At 33.3% G+C, this 22356-nt stretch overlaps 3 protein-coding genes across 4 annotated transcripts in view; 2 read left to right on the top strand and 1 right to left on the bottom strand.

Annotated features, from left to right (window-relative positions):
• The window catches only part of LOC123550558 (solute carrier family 66 member 2-like), a 32328-nt gene extending 30242 nt beyond the window's left edge, over positions 1 to 2086 (bottom strand). For both annotated transcript variants that reach the window (XM_053545581.1, XM_053545579.1), the window contains exon 1: positions 1992 to 2086. The gene's annotated coding sequence lies outside the window, so the exon portion shown is untranslated. The remainder of the gene's footprint in view (positions 1 to 1991) is intronic.
• A 6-nt stretch (positions 2087 to 2092) lies between these two features.
• LOC123549218 (kelch-like protein 26) overlaps positions 2093 to 22356 on the top strand; it is a 32934-nt gene continuing 12670 nt past the window's right edge. Inside the window, exon 1 of the mRNA XM_045337128.2 lies at positions 2093 to 2152. The gene's annotated coding sequence lies outside the window, so the exon portion shown is untranslated. The remainder of the gene's footprint in view (positions 2153 to 22356) is intronic.
• On the top strand, positions 11040 to 11639 carry LOC128558011 (uncharacterized). Its single transcript, XM_053546748.1, has one exon. It carries the CDS (start codon positions 11040 to 11042, stop codon positions 11637 to 11639), a length of 600 nt encoding a protein of 199 aa, XP_053402723.1.

Genomic DNA, 22356 nt, shown 5'->3' on the forward strand with positions numbered 1-22356 from the left:
ATTAATTATGACAAAAAAAATTAATTTTATATTTTTACGTAATTTATAGACAAATTACGAGTCATGGCATAAACCGCGCTGATCGGAAAGGGCCTAACATGATCGGAAAGGGCCGGTCAAATGTTTATTATCAGAAATTATAGAATTATTTCTTCATATTTCTTTTTGGCATAAGAAAGAAAATAGATATTCAGATATTATATATTTTATTCATTATAGTCTCATCAATGTACAATATACATGGAGTTAAAACATATAAACTAAAGTACATTGTCATTCATAAATGAATTATAGACAAAATACGCGTCAGTATTTAAACCGCGCTGATCGGAAAGGGATTAACATGATCGGAAAGGGCCGGTCAAATGTTTATTATCAGAAATTATAGAATTATTTCTTCATATTTCTTTTTGGCATAAGAAAGAAAATAGATATTCAGATATTATATATTTTATTCATTATAGTCTCATCAATGTACAATATACATGGAGTTAAAACATATAAACTAAAGTACATTGTCATTCATAAATGAATTACAAGAGACTTTTAATAATCTACTTTTTAGACATCCACTTTTACTGTATGAATAACAGTCACAACTGATATCATATATATCCTAAAAACTTTGAAGAATGAACAGTTTTCAAATATCTAAAGAAATACTTTTTAATAATTTATTTTATTCTTAATTTGATAAATTAAACATGATACATGAATGTAATTGATACAGATCAATTGAAAGTTTAATTATAACCAATATTCTTGAAATATACTTTTAAAAATTTATTGCTTATCGTTCTGTTTAAAGTACCTTATAATAATTGTTTATAACGAACGGACAGGTTATTCAAGTGTCACCTGTCAATCAACAAGTTGAGTAAACACTGATTGCTATACGTGTCAATCAAAATATTTAAAGAAGGTTAAGGATGTTTTTACGGCTTTTCGCTGTTAAAATAATCTGCCATTGAGTAAATGATGCTTCATTCAAGGCGATTATCTGTCCAGTGTAAAGAAATTGTTAGACATTATTTGTCGCATGTCACTTGTGTGTGCTTACAAATATACTGATTAATTGATATAATCAATAGGTGTGATAATCCAATCAAACTCTATCAGGACTAATCAGAGGCACGTGTTTGTTACGCCGCATACATTATGTTAATTCTGCTTTGACAGTGAACGCAGTAAACGTTTTTGTAATTATATACTAAACATAATATAATTCTTTTGAAAACTAATTTTTCATAATTTATTTTCTTCTTAATTTATCAAACTAAACATGAAGAAATGATTCAATTAGTTCCAGTAATAAACATACGGACTGTCCTTTCCGATCAGCGCCGTTTATGCACTGACACGTGTTTTGTGTATAATTCATTTAAAAATCGAATACTGATTTTTTTCTGAATTTATTTTCTGTTTTATTTGTTAAATGAAATATGAAGAAATAATTAAATAATTTCAAATAATAAACATGTGACAGGCCCTTTCCGATCATGTTATGTCCTTTCCGATCAGCGCGGTTTATGCAATGACCCGTATTTTGTCTATAATTCATTTAAAAAATCGAAAATTGATAATATTTTTTTCTGAATTTATTTTCTGTTTTATTTGTTAAATGAAATATGAAGAAATATTTAAATAATTTCAAATAATAAACATGTGACAGGCCCTTTCCGATCATGTTATGTCCTTTCCGATCAGCGCGGTTTATGCCATGACTCGTATTTTGTCTATAATTCATTTAAAAATAAGAAAAAAAAATAACTTTTTTTCATAATTTATTTTCTTTTATTATGTCATAATGAAATATGAAGAAATAATTAAATAAATTCCAATAATAAACATATGGCAGGCCCTTTCCGATCATGTTAAGCCCTTTTTGCGGAAAGGGCCCTTTCCGGTATCTAGTCATAGCGGGCCCGGCAGCACAAGGCCGATAATCGTAAACCATCTAAATCTGAACTTTGAGAATGACTGTTGAATACCGTGTTGAGAAATATAATGTGGGGCAATTTCGTTGTTCAAAACGTCTTCCTCTTCCTCGAATCGTGTAAACAAAGGGAGGTAACTAAAATTTGGGACGGTGTTTCATTAAAATTGTGATCCGTGCAGATTTGGAAAAAGGGGAAACGTAAACAAAGAAAAGGTAAACAAACACAAAGAAAAGGGCTGAAAACCTTTGAAATAGAACGTTCTGTATTGATGCACCATTTGTGCTTAAAAAGATCGGTGAAACATGTATAAGTGATTAAGGGAATTAAACGCACGAAAAAAATGTTTCTTCTCATTTATTCGTGCACAAAACATTTCGAAACATTTGAAAAATGTAGTTAATTTAATCTTGATCCTGTGACATGTAATCAATCTGCATTGTTTCAAATATTTATGCTTTTTGATAGAATGGTAGTGTGTTGGTTCGATACCTTTGGCAATTAAAGAAACTATAATTTTCGGTATGACTGAATAGCAAAAACTAGTAGATTTCGCGAAATCTAATCAAATAAGCGAAATCTAGACATAAAATGTAAACTAATGAAAATTTTTAAAAATCCTTTTAAGCTTTTATTAAAAGTATAAATCTACATGTGCATTTCAATTTTCAAGAAAAAATATTTATATTTAGGGTGGTTTTGAAGGGAAAAACTTATACTAGTCTAGATTTCGCCCTATTCTACATGCGTGGAAATCTCAAGTGACAGGTAAAATCAAGACATAAAATTTAAAGTGATGAATTTTCTTTTTAAATCTTTCTAGGCTTTTATTACGAATATATTTTTAAGTTTGCAGGTCAATTTTCAAGAAAAAAAACTTATATTTAGGTGGTTTTGAAACGAAAAACGTATACACGTGTTGATTTCGCCAGATTCTATATGTGCAGAAATTTCAAGTGACAGGCGAAATCAAGATTTAAAATTTAAAGTGATGATTTTTTTTTTTAAAATATCCTTTAAAGCTTTTATTTTGAATATATTTCTTAGTGTGCATGTTAATTTTCAAGAAAAAATATTTATGTATAGTTTGGTTTTAAAACGAAAAACATATACGGGTGTTGATTTCGCCAGATTTTATATGTGAAGAAATCTCAATTGACAGGCAAAATCAAGACATAAAATCTAAAGTGATGAGTACTTTTTAAAATCCTTTTAAGCTTTTATTAAGAATATGTTTTTATGTGTGCATGTCAATTTTCAAGAAAAAATATTTATACTAAGTATTAATTAGAAAAAAAAAAATATACGGATGTTGATTTTGTCAGATGGTCAGTGACATGCAAAATCAAGTCAAAAAATTTAAAGTGATGAATAATTTTTAAAAATCCTTTTAAGCTTTTATCAGGAATATATTTCTACGTGTGCATATCAATTTTCTGGAAAAAATATTTATATTTAGTATGATTAATAAACGAAAAACTTATACGGATGTTGATTTCGCCAGATTCTATATGCACTGAAATCTCAACTGAGAGGCAAAATCAAATCTTAAAATTTTTAAAGGGAAAGAAATTTCAGTCGTGTAATTTAAATATTATTAAAAATATCGCAGTTATAGTCGTGACCCATTTAAAAGTCTATGAGTGTATAATCAGTACACTAATATTTTAACATCACTTGGATTTGATATTAAGATTTTATCATGACGAAATAATCAGCTGTATCTAGATAATGCGATTGTGTTTTACGCCCGTTCCAACAATTTTCACGGAACTGTAATCCGTTGATATACAGAGTTACCATTTTCTACAAAAATCTGATTTCTGTAAGTTAAATATTTTCAACACAATATACACAACAACTAATCTTACCTCACAGAAGATACAACGGTCGTCACACTGGTCGGCATATACAGCTGATTAGTTGATCAAATTAAATTTAATCCAATTAGTTAAGCGGGGATAAACAATAATTTAATCAAAGGTGGTTTTCTCTCACGTTTGAGGAGGTGCGAAATGCAGCAGGTAATCATTCGGTCAGAATTGTGCCATATCATCCGACAATTATTAGATTATTACATGTAACAAACAGTAATTATTTAGATTTGCAATTTATTTTTCATTAACACATTTACCATATGAAAACGTCTTTCTAAGAATTAAATTGAAGTTATATGTTTAGGATATGGCCCATTTTCTTAATTTCATTCATATATGCATTCTTTCTCCAATTATTGTTGAATACAATTTCTTTCATGTATCAAACAATTTAGATGATGATTGATAACTATGACACGTGCATGTAACACAGTGCCACAGCAACACGGTCCAATTATTTTCACACCTTCCTTAACTCATTGTATTGCTGGTTTATTATGAAATAAGTAATAACTTTAAAACCCAACTTAGATTTAATATCGGAAAAAATGCATCAAGATACACCCGTATACGTTTTTTTTTAAAACAATATTATTTTCGACATATAAATGTGGAATTATGTTCTCAATAACAGCTCAACATGATTTTAATGAATACGACAAACTTTTAATTTTACGATTTGATTTTGCTTCCGCGCAGAATAGGACGAATTAGGATTTTCTTTTCAAAACCTTGCTAAATATAAATATTTTTTTTCTTGAATTTTGACATGGACACGTAGAAATATTTTCCTAATAAAAGCTCAAAAGGATTTTTTTAAATATTCATTACTTTAGATTATATGTCTTGATTTTGCCTGACACTTGAGATTTCTGCGCATACAGAATCAGTCGAATTCAAGACCCGCATACGCTTTCTTTCCTAATAAAAGCTCAAAAGGATTTTTTTTAAATATTCATTCTTAAAATTTTAAGATTTGATATAAAATCTGGCGAAATCAACATCGGTATAAGTTTTTCGTTTATTAATCATACTAAATATTAATATTTTTTTCTTGAAAATTGACATGCACGCGTAGAAATATATATTTGATAAAAGCTTAAAAGGATTTTCAAAAAAGTATCCTTCACTTTCAATTTTATGTCTTGATTTTACCTGTCACTTGAGATTTCTGCGCATGTAGAATGGGACGAAATCAAGACACGTATACGTTTTTTGCTTCAAAACCACCCTAAATATAAATATTTTTTCTTGAAAATTGACATGCAAACGTATATTTATATTCCCGATAAAAGTTTAAAAGGATTTTAAAAATTATTCATTACTTTAAATTTTATGACTTGATTTTGCATGTCACTGACCATCTGGCAAAATCAACATCCGTATATATTTTTCGTTTCTAATTAATACTTAGTATAAATATTTTTTCTTGAAAATTGACATGCACACGTAGAAATATATTCTTAATGAAAGCTTTAAAGGATTTGCTTTAAAGGATTTTAAAAAGTATTCATCACTTTAGATTTTATGTCTTGATTTTGCCTGTCACTTGAGATTTCTTCGCATATAAAATCTGGCGAAATCAACACCCGTATACGTTTTTCGTTTCAAAACCTCCTTATATATAAATATTTTTTCTTGAAAATTGACATGCAAACTAAGAAATATATTCTTAATAAATGCCTAAAAAGATTTAAAAAGAAACTTCATCACTTTAAATTTTATGTCTTGATTTTACCTGTCACTTGAGATTTCCGCGCATGTAGAATAGGGCGAAATCAAGACCCGTATAAGTTTTTCACTTCAAAACCACCCTAAATATAAGTATATTTTCTTGAAAATTGACATGCACATGTAGATTAATATTTTTAATAAAAGCTTAAAAAGATTTTTAAAATTGTTCATTAGTTTACATTTTATGTCTAGATTTCGCTAATTTGATTAGATTTCGCTATTCAGTCATACCCTATAATTTTGTCTAGATTTTGATTTGGCATTGGCTAGAGAACTGGAATCGCAGTTCCCTAGACAGCGAACTTATTTGTCTGGAACTGGTTCTCTAGCCAAAGCATTGGCTAGGGAATCAGAATTCTATTTCTATTATTGTATAAAGCTGCTGAAATTCACTTTGTTTCTTTTGGTAACCTGTATGAAATTTTACGCACGTCAGTGGCACGGATTAGAGACGGAAAATGCTCCATTTTTCAAAGCGGAATTCAGTTTTTAAATATCTATATAAAACAGAGATTCCGTATGTCATCGGTCAGGAAAATAGGAGCATTTGCCTTCTCAGTTCTGTCTGAAATTTACATTTATAACAAAAATTCAACAAAATAAAAAATTGTTATATTATTTCTGTGAGGTTCATTAAAAAATATACATAAGACCTGTGATTATTCAATGATAAAACCTACAAAATGTAGATGAATTAATGGCTCAAGCGAAATTCTGTGGACCCTTTTGTTAATATTGGGGCTTTTAGGGGTGTACAAATTTCTAAGTGGAAAACCTCTGTGTTGAAAATTACTAAGTGCTAATTTAAAACCTGCCTGCAAAATTTGACTAAGGCGAAAAAGTCTGTGTCAGCCAAAATGATGTGTGGGTTGCAGCAGGAAATAATGAAAGTTCACACGGAAAACTGAATTTATCCACACGGATAAATGAATCTGTCCATACTGACTTCAAAAATATTCCGTTTCTGTGTCATTTTCACATGGAATATTGCAATTCCTGCTCAATTCCTGCCTAATAACGTACCTTTTCCAGGCGGATTCCATCTGGACATTTCATACAGGTGTATCATGCATGTATTATCTTAATTAATTTTACCATATCAGCAAGCCATGCCCTTGCATTTATCTGTGTTTACTGTGTTTCCATTATATCTGACACAGACGGTGTGTACAGTCAAGTATTAGCTGAGTATAGATGGTGATACTTAGATTCTCAATTTGACACTGACTCGCATATTTGAAATTTTTGACAGTTGTTTGTTATACTGTGCTCTGAAGGGTTTTAATGTCTTACATTCTGCTAAGAAATGTCCTCTGTTTTCTGGTTTCTTCCTTCACAGTCTGCATGTTGGGTCCACATCAAATTGGTTAAACTTTGCACTATTAGCTTGTAAATTATATGTCCCAGTTAGTAGCCTTGCTTTTATCTCAGCCCTTTGGACATCATACAGGGTTGGTCTACTATTGTAATACACAGCATGTGTCCTTCCAACTCTGAGAGCATGGGGATTGATGTATCTCAAAGACGGTTTGTTACAAATCTCAATTTTCCAGTTTTCTTCCACTTTGGCATTTACCACATCCCTATTTACTTCCATTTCTCTTTTGTTGGTGGGGTGTGAATGAGGTTGTACACAGTTGGACCTGGTAATTTGTAATATTGCAGGATTCGTCTAGTTGTAGAGAAGACACTATTATCAGTTTGTTTTTTGACTGAAATTTGGTGAGTTGCTATTTCATATATTATCCTTTATTTCTAAAGTATTTCACCTAAGTTCAGATATAAAAAGTTAAAAACAGAGGTGATCTTTAGCGTTATGACATTGATCATTTAGAACCGAGGCAGACAATAAAGGTGTCCATTGATATTGAATTTGAACTCCTGAGAACATGTTACAATGAAATAAGTCAACAGGTGCAAGGAGAATGAAAATTATTGTTCTGTTTGAAACTTCAGTACTTTTTAGCTGGAGTGTTTGACTTATATGTAGAGCTATTGCTCTCACCTATACCTTATGTTCTGTGTCAGAGTTTTGGTTTGTATCAGTGGTTAGAGTTGGTAAAGTTTATGTATAATAAGCTTGTATCACAAACCATGAGTGGGAATAGCTTCAACCTTCACACACTTGTTCGCTGTGATGACCTGATCTGCAGGTTTCATAACTCTGTTTCACTTTTTTCACCAAGTTATGCCCTTGTTTGAACTTAGCAATCTTTAGTTAGGTGTTTGTAACTGTATGTGGATCTGAACTGAAACTTCACACACATCAGATCTTCACTTCGACTGCACAGGATTCATAACTGTAATTTTCCATTTGACAAAGGTATGACTCTTTTTCATGTAGCAGTTTCATTTTTATTTAGATGGAATGTTTGCCTCAATGAGGTAAAATGGCATGCGCAAACCCCATGCCCTTATTCAAAGGTCAGTGTCATATTTAAGGGTTAAATGTCATCCAAAGAGTTTGTATGGGTCATAAGTTTGACATGCATTGAGCAGTTTTACTTTTATTTGGCTGAAATGTTTGCATCGATGAAATGGAGTGTCACAAACAAGCTCCAGCCTTCAATCATAAAGGTTAAGGTCCAGTTTAGGTCTGAAAGGTGACTTATGATCTTTTTTAGACCATTACTGAGTAAACATTTTTTTTTAGTCATGAATCATGAATCGGATTATTGCCAAACAACACAGGTCCCTGTTCCAAAGGTTACACGCTAAGGAGTCAAAGGTCATGCTGCAACTTTGACTGATAAGAGCTTTTTATTAATGGGCTGAAATGTTTGAGTCATTGTGTGTCAACAAATAATGGACTGGATGTTGTTGGCCTTTGGGCATCCACACGTTACAGATAAATCTGTATACAAATTGAAGGGCTTATAATGGAAAGCAGCATTGTTTGTAATCTGACTGCCACATTTTTAGTTATGAACATGAAGTATGTAAGTATGTTAATCTCTTGTATCTTTTTGATCATAAATTTCTTGAATATTCCTTTGAAAGGTTTGTCAATGAATATTTGGTTCTCATTATGGAAAATATTTTTGAATCTGTTGATTTTGATTACCTCCCTTTATGGCTCTGATTGTATAAATTCTTGTGTAATACTGAAAGTAGTGCTGTTCCAACCATATACACGTTCTCTATTTAAACAATTGATTTATTCATTTTCAACATGTTAAAATAAAAGCATTATGGAACTGTAATTAGATCCCTTTTCTGAAATTCATAACATACACAAAATAATTTTATACAAATAATTTATTGCAGCAGTTTATTGATTTGCAGTATCAAGCTTTCAATATTGGTTTGTTCACAGTAGCCATAACTTTAAATATTTAATTGAAATAGGAATAGCTAGATACATGCAATTTGTTTCCTCTGACAAAATATTGTGAATAGTTTGACAGTTCCAATTGTGTTTAAGCCTTTAAGAGAGCAGTTTTTGAAACTGAAACTGTTCATTCATTGACATATTTATTATTTATTTTGTTAGGACAGTCAAACCTGTATACATTAAAAGTAGAGCTAAACAAGGGTCATTATTTGTAAGTAGTTTCCTTTTACAGATGAAAATACAGATGAACCTGTCTTAATGGTTACCTGTATTTAGCAGCCACTTGTCTTAAACGGCCATATTGTATCACTGCCTTAAGCAGTCAGTCAACTAACTTCCCATATTGACTCTTAGCTCTGATTTTAACTTATCTTAAGCAGACACCTGCCTTTAGCAGACATAGTGTATCACTGCCTTGACTGGCTTCTGAATACAAATTTCACTGCAAATGTTCTAAATTAAAAAACTGTTCTCCTTCAATAATGACCGGATGGTTTCACTTTGTGAATGGTTAAAGCATGGGGTAGCTGTATTGTAAAATAAAAAAAGTTTTTAAAAAGTGATTCAGTGAGTGTCTGCAAAGTATATAAAAAAAGTTGTACACTATGTTAGTCACACAGTAAAAATTTCTTGTAAACCTGAATCATCATTTAGCTGTACTTCTTGTAGTAGATTCATAAAATATCAGCTTCATTAATTATGCTTTCCAGTTGTCCTGCAATTCTTGTCCGGAGTATTTCTCAGCAACCACTGGCTGGAATTAAGCGAAACTTCACAGAAAGCTTCACTATAAAGAGGAGATATGCATATATTATCTTTGTGTTTTGGTAAGATGATTTTTCACAGAGTTATTGCCCTTTGATTATTCAACAGTAGTATACTATAGTACAATTCTTGTCCGCAGTATTTCTCAGTACATGTAACCACTGGTTGGAATTTAGCCAAACTTCATGCGAAGCTTCACTATCAAGAGGAGATGGGCATTTTGTCTTCTTGTTCTGGTAGGATGATTTTTCATCAGGTTATTGCCCTTTGATTATTCAACGGTAGTACACAATAGTACAGTTCTTGTCAAGAGTATTTCTCAGCAACCACTGGTTGAAATTGAGCCAAACTTCATAGGAACCTTTACTATCAAGAGGAGATGCACATATTTTCTTCTTGATGTGGTCAGATGATCGAGTTATTACCCTTTGATTATTCAACAGTTACTGTAGTAATATACTATAGTACAGTTCTTGTAACAACTACTAGTTGGAATTTAACCAAACTTCATAGGAAGCTATAATATCAAGAGGAGATGTGCATAATAAAATTATTATCTCCTTACTTTGGTCTGACGATTTTTCATTGAGTTATTGCCCTTCGATTATACTGTAGTACCATTTCTTGTCTGGAATATTCCTCAGCAACCACGTACTGGAATTCATCAAAACTTGATGAAGAAGAGATTTGCATAATTTAGTATCTTTTATTGTTTTAGTTGGAACATTTTTCACTGAGTTATTGCCGTTTTAGTATTCAACATAGTATACTAATGTACTACTTCTTGTCCGGAGTATTCCGCAACTACGTGCTTGTATTCCGCAACCACATGCTAGAATTCATCAAAACTTATAGGAAGCTAGATCTACTCTCAAGAGGAGAATGATATGCATAATTATTGTCTTCATGTTCCAGTCAGATGATTTTTCACTCAGTTACTGCCCTTTGCTTATTCAACATTAGTATACTGTAGTACCATTTCTTGTCTGGAGTATTCCTCAGCAAATGTGCCAAGTCAGTGAATCCCATTTTTGTTCTTTTAATTATTCAATAATCATCTTTCAGGGAGCATGTGTAACCAGGCTATAAAATCAGCCAAATTCTTTCATAAAATTTTAATGATAAATTAAAATTTTATTATTTTAATTTCAATTTTCCCCCCAACTATTTGGAGCCCCTAATGTCCTTGTGTCTGACAGAGGTCAGCAGTTCCTTTCGAAGCTTGTCAAGGCACTTTGTGAACTTTTCCAAATTACACGGTTCTACACAAGTTCTTACAGGCCGTTACTTAATGGATCTGTGGAGCTAATGAACAGTGTAATCCTTCAGTTTCTTCGCCTTTACTGTAAGGGACAGCAGGATGATTGGCCAGAACTTCTTCCTTCGATTATGATGGCATATCGCATGACTCCTGCTACCCAATCAACTCAACACTCTCCTTTCTTCTTACTTTTCGGCCGTGAGATGCGTCTGTCTATAGACACGGCCCTCACTCCAAAAACTACTCTTTCTGCTTCTTTCAAGACTCATCTTTCTCAGATTCTGCATAACCTTGACATTGCCAGGAAAATAGCTGCAGAAAACATTAAACTTGCACAGGACAAGTATAAGGAACAATATGACAAGAGGTCTCAAGAACCAAAATACAAGCCAGCTGACAGAGTATGGTTATTTTGCACAAAGGTTCCCCCAGGTATGGCCCCTAAATTACATAAGAAATGGGTTGGACCATATTACATTGTGTTCACTGGTCCGCACAACACATACAAGCTGAGGCGCTGTAGTGACAACAAGGAAGTCAAAGTACTTGTTAACGCCACTCGCCTCAAGTCCTACCATGACCCTGAGTCCAGGCCGACAAATCCACCTGAAGGGTATGAACATCTGGAAGAACCTTTGAATGCTGAAGAACTACCTACTGATGATCACACACGTACAGACACTAACACATCTAATGCACAGGACAAAGGTAAACGACCAGCAAATCCTTAATCAAAAGCAAGGTCAGACGGTCAAATCATCAAACAGTCAAGTCACAAACGACACTAATCACAATCAGCAACAACTTGCACAAACACAGCAACAGTCACAACAACAGGAAACACTATCACAACCTCATGATTCCAGTCATACACAAGAAGATCCTCAGCAAACAACATCAAACATGCAAACTACTACAACACCACAAACAGCACAAACATCCACAACAGCACAAACACCAACACACAAATTTTCAGCAGAGGACATAGAAAAAATCATTACATCAAAACGCAGCAAGGATACTCTCTACTACAGAATCAAATGGAAGACTCCAAACAAACCCAGCACCTGGGAATATGCATCTTCCATCCCTGATGTCTACATTAGGGAGTACCACATCAACAAAACTATGAGTGGAAAGAAACGAAAACGTTCTCTGTTGAAGCAACACAGATTCTTTGACAGACTGCCCACTCCAATACACCTTATTAAACCTGTAAAGAACACTGTTGTAGGATACTGTGAAACCTATGACTTATCCAACCAAGAAATCTATTCTATCTATGGCAACAATCAGCTTGCTCGTAGAGGTTTACCTTTCAGAATATCAGAACGAAAAGAATTACGTCAGCCAAATCTAAACTCACTGTTTGACGGCCTACAAGAAACAGACCATGAATTGTGGCAGAGCAAAACAGCTTTGTTAGATGATGGAAAAACAGCCGAAGCCAAAATGATCAGAGCTGTCATGACGAATGATGAATCAGATCCCCTTGATTCAACATACTTCAAGGTCTATCTCTCTGACTCTCGTGAGCCAGTATGGCTTCCATTTTCTCAAGCCCCGATCAAGTGTGTTAGACAGTTTTTGTTTAGAATGGCAGCCAAGATCAAGCAGCCTGGTAAAATTTTCAAATCAAACAAATGTTCTAAATAATAATTCAGGTTTTATGCATAGTAAATAATGTATATTTTTATAAGTTAAACTGTACTCTACAGTCAATGTATATTTTTGATAATTGTTTCCAGCACAAAGTAAATTGCCTGTAATTTTTGACAATAACAGTACTATTTTATGATAAGGGCAGATGTTTTCAGAAAAGTTGATAATATTTTCTCCAAGATATGTAAAAATCTTAAGTATTGTAAATTTTTACAATGTCTTACTTTATAATATACTAAAAGGTAAATGAGCAATGCTGTTCTGATGGAATAAACAGGTTTCTCTGCGGATAAAATGGAGTTCAACTGTTTCAATGTGCATGAGGCAATGTCCCACTGAATGTTCAAGTTTCAATTCACCAAAATTTATATTATTAATATGGACAAAGAACACTACCATGGGCTTCCAAATATTAAAGTGTCAGTGAACACTAGTGAAAATATATAAAGCTGAAGGACAGTGAACAATACTTGAATTTTTAACTTCAAATAGTGCAGGAGGACCAAAATTATGTTACATATATATTATGGATACTGGAAGTCACTCACTGCCAATATGCTAAAAATATTTCAAACTATTATAATTATGTTATTTTAAACAAACAGAATTAAATGTAATTACACTATACTTATTGTGAAGACAACTTTAAGATTTATGTCATACTTGCTGTCTCTCACAAATCAAAATGTTCAAGATTGAAATTGTATAATTATACATAAATTTATAAAATATTTACATTGTGAACTAAAAGATTCACTCATCTATACTAACTGTGGCTGAACAATTACTGTTCCATGATATACTTGCATCAGTCCACAACATGAAGTTCCAAAATCAACATTATAATGCCAATGTGCAAACTACATAATTATGAAAATGAAATACAAAAAATCAAAACTGCCAAAGGCACAGATAACCATACTTCAGTGGTAGATTATTATTAATGTTATATATTATACTTAGAATCTATCCACAATCCAACAATTGCAAAAGCAATCATACAATGTAACTGAATTAATGTTACAATGTTACTTTAGTGATTTCAAAATCACATGGCTATTCAATGTCAAGTTTTATGCCATATTTGCGATAAAGCCACACACTATAGACAATGCTATGTATGTGGAGGCTACAATAAACATTATTACTTTTTAACTTCAATATTTTTGCATTTTACTGTTGTCCTTTCGACAATTGCAATATTTTCTATAATATATCACTAGTTATCACCATGATACAAGTCATTTTATAGAAAATTTGAAGTTAACTTGTTTTCCTTCATGTGCATACCATACGTACCTTCAATTTAAGAGCTCTATTTTATGATATTAATGCATGTAATTTAAAAAGAAAACAAAAAAAAACAAACACTTTGTATAAAAATAATATACATACAGATGAATGAATGTGCAAATTAAGACTGGCCAGTCGCTGTGTAAATCCTGAAGATGCATGTGTGTGTTGCCACTGTATAAATGAATTGTATGTTTGTTATTGTCTTTATTCATATTTGTATGCAAATTTGTTACAGCATATAACATGCTATTTGTTATTGTTACATTTGTTATTTTGTAAGTTTTATGATTGAGGACAATCATTTTTTCAAGAAGGGGTAATGTGTAACCAGGCTATAAAATCAGCCAAATTCTTTCATAAAATTTTAATGATAAATTAAAATTTTATTATTTTAATTTCAAATCTTGAGAATTAAGTAAAAAATTATTCAAAATTGATTTTTCTATTTTGTAATATTATTTGCTTGGACATGTGTTACTTAACTTATTATTTTCCTGCTTAAACATGTCAGAAATTTTTACTTTATCACTTTCTAAACAATTTTGATTATAAAACAGATTTTGCTTTTAGCACTTTGCATTATGGGCTATTGTTAACAAACACCTTGGCTTCCTTGGCTGATTAAGTGTGAAGCCCAAGCATGTTCTTAAGTAAACTTCTTAATTCTTAAGTAAATGATTTCACCTTTTTGTTACAATAATTTTCATTGGTTTAAATATAAAATTACTTTTTTAAATTTCATTGGCTAATATGGTTACCCTAGAGATTGTCCTTGGAAACTTATAATTTGTTTTCCAACTAAAAATCAGTCTTCTTTGTAATTTCGAGCAAGCAACATCACTAAACTAAATTGACAGTATAGAATACAATTTTGGTGCTTGTCTTGGTTGTGTTTATCTTTAGCTTATTTTGAACATAGAACTTTGATAACATTTGGAATACTGGACTATACTAAAATATTGGAATAACATTACATAAACTACACATTGGTGTCCATCATAAAATAAAAGAAGTAATTACTGAACTGAAACATGGAGTTTATCATTTCGAGGGTTCAACGCAATAGGGGCGTATCTACATATTTTACCAAAAATCACTTTTTTTTATTTTTCACTTTTTTTTGACCTAATTTATATACTGTGAAAATTTAAACCAGATGTTTCAGTTATTTATATCATTATTTTGATATTGCAATAAGGGCGTATCTCAGATTGCCTTGATTTTTATGCGCAATATGGAAGTAAGTTGACTTACTGCCTTATTGCATGCAAAAAAGTATCCAGTAGTCTTAATTAATATCTATCCTGCAATACAGGCTTGTGTAATCAGATAATTTCTGTGATGTCATAATGATGACATCATAAGGTATCAAGGGCATTATCCTGATGCATGAACCTTAAAGTAAATGTAGTATTGTCACATTTTATGACATTGAAGTCAAGAACAGCTTTTTTATGCTTATGAGAGTCAGTACTTACAAATGGTAGATTCATCCTGTGTGCATGGATATGTTAATATCAAATTAAGCTACAGTTAAATGATAGACCCCCATTCATCTTACTGCTACTTAATGCACTAATAGCCCAATACTTTCAAAGTGAAAGCCATACTTGCCCCACAATAATTATTGCCAAATAGAAAGATTTCTATACTGGTAAAATAAAATGATTATATTAACATTTTATCCAAAATTAACAGTTTAAAAATATTAATTGGGCTAGGTTATAAAAAGACATACTCTATTCTTGAAGACTTCAGAAGGTGTATCATGATTAAAGTAAGTCTATATTCTGTATTCTTCAAGATTTTTAAAGGTGTATCCTGTTCTTAAAGATTTTTAAAGGTGTATCCTTGTTCTTAAAGATATTTAAAGGTGTATCATGGTAGGAAATATTTCAATTTCCTTGAATTTTGTAAAGTCGTACCATGGTCGAAGTAAGTCCATGTTCTATATCCTTGCAGGCTTTTTAAGATGTATCATGGTTTAAAATATTTTTCTGCCCTTGAAAAATGTAAGGGAGTTAAAAAATGATTTTCTTGAAAACAATAAATTGCAGTATCAATTACTTGAAGATTTTTACACTTGTGCCTGCTTACTCGGTACAGTATTGCAAAAGGATTATAGTCCACGAAAACTGTAGGTGAAACTCCATATACATATAAAAGGGGAAGTCCAGCAATGAAATGTGATAATACATGAAAGGCGTCTGGCCTAGGAAAAACTCCTCAATAATCTGTACCAAAATTTTAGTTGTAAGGCACCAAAAGAAACAAAATATTCAAAATGAGGTAGAAATGTGCATTTTTTTTAGAAATTAAGTTACTTTAATAATAAAATGAAAATCAAAAAGGTGTCATATACATCAAAAGCCAGTACTTCAGGCTATAGTTTACAGTGAACAGCCACAGCCTAAGACATACAGCATACATTCTTTGAAATGTAAGTGTGACTGTATTATTCAGTAACATAATAATACATGAAGCCAGTTTGGTAATATTCGAAGCTTTTTAGCTTATGCGATTTTTTATTTTTATTTTTTAAAGTTGATGAGTTATTGTCATCGCTTGATAGGCGTCAACGTCTGCGTCAGTGTTCGCATGCTTTAAAACTTGCAACACTTGTCAACATCAGTAACTGACTATGTACAGCAAGAAACATAACTCCATCCTGCTTTTTGCAAGAATCATGGCCCCTTTTCGGAATAGGAAAATATCAGTTTTTTTTAGTTAAATTTTGCATTTAGGTCAACTTTTCTCCTTAAAGGTCAAAGCTATTGCTTTAATTCTTGGTGAAGTTATTCGCTATTAAAGCTGACTCTGCAAAGCAAGTACCGTAATTTTAAATTGTTTTTGCAAGAATTATGGCCCCTTTTGAACTTAGAAAATCATGGGTAGACAATATTTCTATTATACAGAGACAATAAAATCAGATGAGCGTCTGCACCCCCAAGGCTGTGCTCTTGTTTTGTATACCGGTACTTACCACATATTTTCTATGCCATTTCAGCAAATTTCCTGGGCGTTTTTATTTTCTTATATTTACTTATAAACCAATTTGTGGTTCTTGCATTGTGCTCAGGTGGAAATGATAGGCATGCTAAATCTGCAACTATACAGATTCTTTTGGTATTAACATTGTTACAGTCACTGTGTGATTTTTGAGCCATCCAAAATTTCGTGAGCAAGGGTTGGATGGAGGCACTTTGAGTTGCCCTTGTATTTTCGTCCAAATTTATGTTGTGCATATCTCAAAAAAGGTATTTTACAAAGTGTCATCAAGCTCCATGTTGAGTGAAATTGTGCACCTAGCTAGTATTTCAATTTGGATCTCTCACAGCTGACCAACATTTTATTTTAAGTCATTACAGGATTATTATTCAGCAGTTCTGTGCCTGCCCCCTTGGGTTTTGTTTGTGATTTTATTCAGCCAGACCAGAGTTATGGCCCTTCACTTAATAAAAAATATGCATAAAATGAATATAAGTTTGTGTCACACTTTATCTTAAAACGTATCTGACCACGGGTCAAAGAGGATGAATATTATTCAGCATGTAAATTTGTGCACCTAAGGTTTCATTCAGGATTTCTTTTGGTCATACTAGTGTTATGGGCCTTGATTAAGTAAAAAAAAATAATGCATAAGTGCAAACAAGTTTGTGTTGCCTGTATCTCAAGAAGTATTTGAATTAGAGTCAGAAAATATCAGGGGATTGTTATAACATGTGAACTTGTACATTTGGGTGTTCTGTTTGGGATTTCATTCAGCCAGTCAGGAGTTATGGTCTTTGACTTCCCAAACCAAAATGGCGAGCTTAATTAAGCTTGCATTAAGGTCGCAGCAAGATTGCAGTTGCGATCTTAACAAGCATGCAGCAAGATTGCGATTGGAACCATCGCAACCATAATTTAAGTTTGCGCAAAATTATTTGCGTGCTTCCTGCGACCTATTTAAGATCTTGCAAGCTTGTAAGGTTGCGCATGCTTGCGATTGGAAACCTAGCAATCTTAATTGCGACCTTGCAAGTTTGCGCAAGCTTGCAGTCTTAAAGCTTGCGCAATCTTGCAAACTTACACAATCATAACAAGGTTGCAAGCTTGTGCAATCTTGCAAGCTTAAACACATTTATATGAGTGTAGACTAAATCATTTGCGAGTCTCGCGCAACCTTGTAATTATAACAAGGTTGCGCAAGCTTGCAAACCATACTGTCTTCCTAAACCTTACTTAGGTTTGTTACACAGTTTTAATAATGTAAAAGTCTAAAAATTTAATTATATATGTCCTTTAATTTGACAAACTGCACAGTTTGTAAAACTTTTGCACTTTCATAAAACAATATTTTTAGTGATCAGTAGATAAAGATTTAACAGTCAGGGACAATATTTTTTTTAAACAACTTATTTTCACATAAAATGGTTTAACATATTACCTCCCTTTTATATGTATCAGTGAACTAAAAGAGTTTGAAAAAGGTTACAGGATCGCAAGCTAGTCGCAATCTTTCAATCTTAAATAGTATTACGGTCGCAGGATGCCCGCTGCAAGCTTGTGAAGCAAGACTTCTCCGCAAACTTAATTTCTGTCGCAAGCTTAGTCGCAACCTTAAATAGTATTAAGATCGCAGGATGCTCGCTGCAAGCTTGCGAAGAAAGACTTCTCCGCAAACTTAATTTCTATGCGAGCATCCGCAAGCATTATATTACATAGCTGCAATCTTTTTTAGATTGCTGTAAGCTTGCGCAAGCTTATGGCAAACTTCTCACAAGCTTGCCGCATGCTTGTATTTTGGTTTGGGTTAGCGAAAAATACACATTAAAGTGATGAAACATTTAATTGTGTTGCATGTATCTAAGATATTTCACCCAGAGTCATGAAACCATGATGTATAGGTGGACGGATAGCTCAGTGGTTTGCACACTGGCCTTCCAATCCTGAGGTCGGGGGTTCGATCTCCGGCAGCTACTCTGGAATTTTCAGAAACGCTTTTCAGTGTTTCCCACCCAACTAGAGGTGTACTGGTCAGGAACCCAAGCAATCCTTACGTGTATCAGTGCTATACACTGGGCACGCTAAAGAACCAGGCTGTCTATTTGCAACGATTGTATCTGATTTCAAATCTCTCTGTCGTGGGGGCTTTGTCTCACTCTGTCCCTCTGGTCAGATCACTCTGTGTCTGTACTAGTAGAGGATGAATTATGCGCCCTGTGTGGTTGCATTTGAACTATGTAAAGTGCCTTTGAACGTGAAATTGATCATGAAAAGGGCGCTATATAAATCTGGTATAATAATAATAATTATGTACATGCAGTGACAGGAGGTGGGGGCACCTGTGTCCTTTATACACACATCTAGTTTTCAGTTTGGAACCACTCTTGTGTCTGCTTCTGGAAAATCCAATACTGGTGTCATATGAGAGGTCATGGTTGTGACCCCAGTGGGGCTCAAACCCACGACCCCATGAATGAGCGAAATTGCCATGTTATAACATGCAGCAAAGATGCTGTTACTGCGCTGTGGTAACTGAGGCCATCTCCTGTGTGTCATGTCCTGTATTTCGTGGTGTTTTCATTTTGTCAGATATACAATTAATGTCATTTGTCTTTGATAAAGCTTGCAAGACTGAAATTTAAGAAATAGAGTGACTGACAGATTTCATTTGTCCTATTTTATATTTGATAGACTCCCTATATACTGCTTTGCTATTTTAAAGTCTTTTTTGTTGTTGTTGTTTTCCTTTTATTATAGTGCCAAATAGAAAGATATTCATTCAGGTCTGGAGGGAAAAAAATGAGATGTGTAATATTCAGTTTAATTAAACAAAATGCAGACATAAATTAGTAAATTTATGATTGTATTCTGTTGTATAGTAATACCATTTTACGTGAAAAAAATATTAAATTCATCAGAAACTTTAATTGAAATTTTACTGCAAAGAACACTTTTGCCCATTTTGCAAATACAATCTCTCCGGATTTACATGAAAAAATCTTGCTGTTAAGTCTGATACTTTAAAATAGGCTGTTATATTCTTCAGTTTCAATTATGTTCTTAAATGTTTCATTTAAAATGAGTATAAAAGTGCTAGTATGCTTTAGTTGTATGTACTTTTTTGTACATACTGCCTTGTTGCATGACATAATTTTACCAACTTCAACAGAAAATTTCCTGCAATAAAGGTGTAAGTCCACTTACGCCCATCTTGCATATAAAATTACTCCAGATTTACATGAAAAATCATGCGATAAGGGCTTAAGTCAAATGTTTTAAAATATACTGTTATTTTGTCAAATTTCATTCATGTTGTTTAATGTTACATATAACATGTCTAATATTAAGTGAAAAACTTTGGTAAATTTGTATGTGACTGAACACAGAAGAAAACAAAGTAGTTTTTTTCTTCTCTTATAAAGTTTTCAAAAATGTAGTTACGCCTTTATTGCGTTGAACCCTCGATTTGTGCAACCATACAGGGGCAATGACCCCACTCCAAAATATCTGTTGACTGATCGGTCTTCGGTGGTCAGTTACCACTTGAGTATAATTTCCCCCCAACTATTTGGAGCCGCTGAACCGACGGTCACACATCCATCAGATTTACTAAATATTTTCTCATTTTGATTTATGATTTGGGATTTTTGGATAGACAATGCTATCTGTTGTTTTTTTAGCTCACATGTCACAAAGTGACAGTGTGAGCTTTTGTGATCACGCAGCGTCCGTCGTCCGTCGTCCGTGCGTCCGTCCGTCCGTCCGTGCGTCCGTGCGTCCGTGCGTAAACTTTTGCTTGTGACCTCTCTAGAGGTCACATTTTTCATGGGATCTTTATGAAAGTTGGTCAGAATGTTTATCTTGATGATATCTAGGTCAAGTTCGAAACTGGGTCACGTGCGGTCAAAAACTAGGTCAGTAGGTCTAAAAATAGAAAAACCTTGTGACCTCTCTAGAGGCCATATTTTTCAAAAGATCTTCATGAAAATTGGTCAAAATGTTTACCTTGATGATATCTAGGTCAAGTTTGAAACTGGGTCACGTGCCTTCAAAAACTAGGTCAGTAGGTCAAATAATAGAAAAACCTTGTGACCTCTCTAGAGGCCATATTTTTCATGGGATCTGTATGAAAGTTGGTCTGAATGTTCATCTTGATGATATCTAGGTCAGGTTCGAAACTGGGTCAGCTGCGGTCAAAAACTAGGTCATTAGGTCTAAAAATAGAAAAACCTTGTGACCTCTCTAGAGGTCATACTTTTGAATGGATCTTCATGAAAATTGGTCAGAATGTTCACCTTAATGATATCTAGGTCAGTTTGAAACTGGGTCACGTGCCGTCAGTAACTAGGTCAGTAGGTCAAATAATAAAAAAACCTTGTGACCTCTCTAGAGGCCATATTTTTCATGGGATCTGTATGAAGATTGGTCTGAATGTTCATCTTGATGATATCTAGGCCAAGTTCGAAACTGGGTCAACTGTGGTTAAAAACTAGGTCAGTAGGTCTAAAAATAGAAAAACCTTGTGACCTCTCTTGAGGCCATATTTTTCACAAGATCTTCATGAAAATTGGTCAGAATGTTCACCTTGATGATATCTAGGTCAAGTTTGAAACTGGGTCATGTACCTTCAAAACTAGGTCAGTAGGTCAAATAATAGAAAAACCTTGTGACCTCTCTAGAGGCCATATTTTTCATGGGATCTGTATGAAAGTTGGTCTGAATGTTCATCTTGATGATATCTAGGTCAGGTTTGAAACTGGGTCAGCTACGGTCAAAAACTAGGTCATTAGGTCTAAAAATAGAAAAACCTTGTGACCTCTCTAGAGGCCATACTTTTGAATGGATCTTCATGAAAATTGGTCAGAATGTTCACCTTGATGATATCTGGGTCAAGTTCGAAATTGGGTCACGTGCCGTCAATAACTAGGTCAGTAGGTCAAATAATGAAAAAACCTTGTGACCTCTCTAGAGGCCATATTTTTCATGGGATCTGTATGAAAGTTGGTCTGAATGTTCATCTTTATGATATCTAGGTCAGGTTCAAAACTGGGTCACATGAGTTCAAAAACTAGGTCACTATGTCAAATAATAGAAAAAAAATGACGTCATACTCAGTTCAAAACTGGGTCATGTTGGGACAGGTGAGCGATTCAGGACCATCATGGTCCTCTTGTTCTGAAAGAAAACTTCGTGATTGGCATCTTGAGTTATGACTCTTTAACCCTTACCCTGCTAAATTTCTCTAATGAACTGGTCCATCTTCCAATTTGGACAGTACCATTAACTGTTAAAAGGGGTGCTTACTAAGAAGATACTGACTAAATGGCGAACAGTGCAGATCATGATCAGACTGCACAGATATGCAGGCTAATCATGATCTACACAGTGGTTGCAAAGGCAGACTCAGTCATGTCCAGCATAGAAAGGGCTAAATAGCTCTAAACATAATTATGATAAGCAGACAGGCTAGAAGGGGAAAATTTAGGTAAACTAACGGATAAA

This window comes from Mercenaria mercenaria, chromosome 6 (genome assembly GCF_021730395.1).
Source record: "Mercenaria mercenaria strain notata chromosome 6, MADL_Memer_1, whole genome shotgun sequence".
NCBI lineage: Eukaryota > Metazoa > Mollusca > Bivalvia > Venerida > Veneridae > Mercenaria > Mercenaria mercenaria.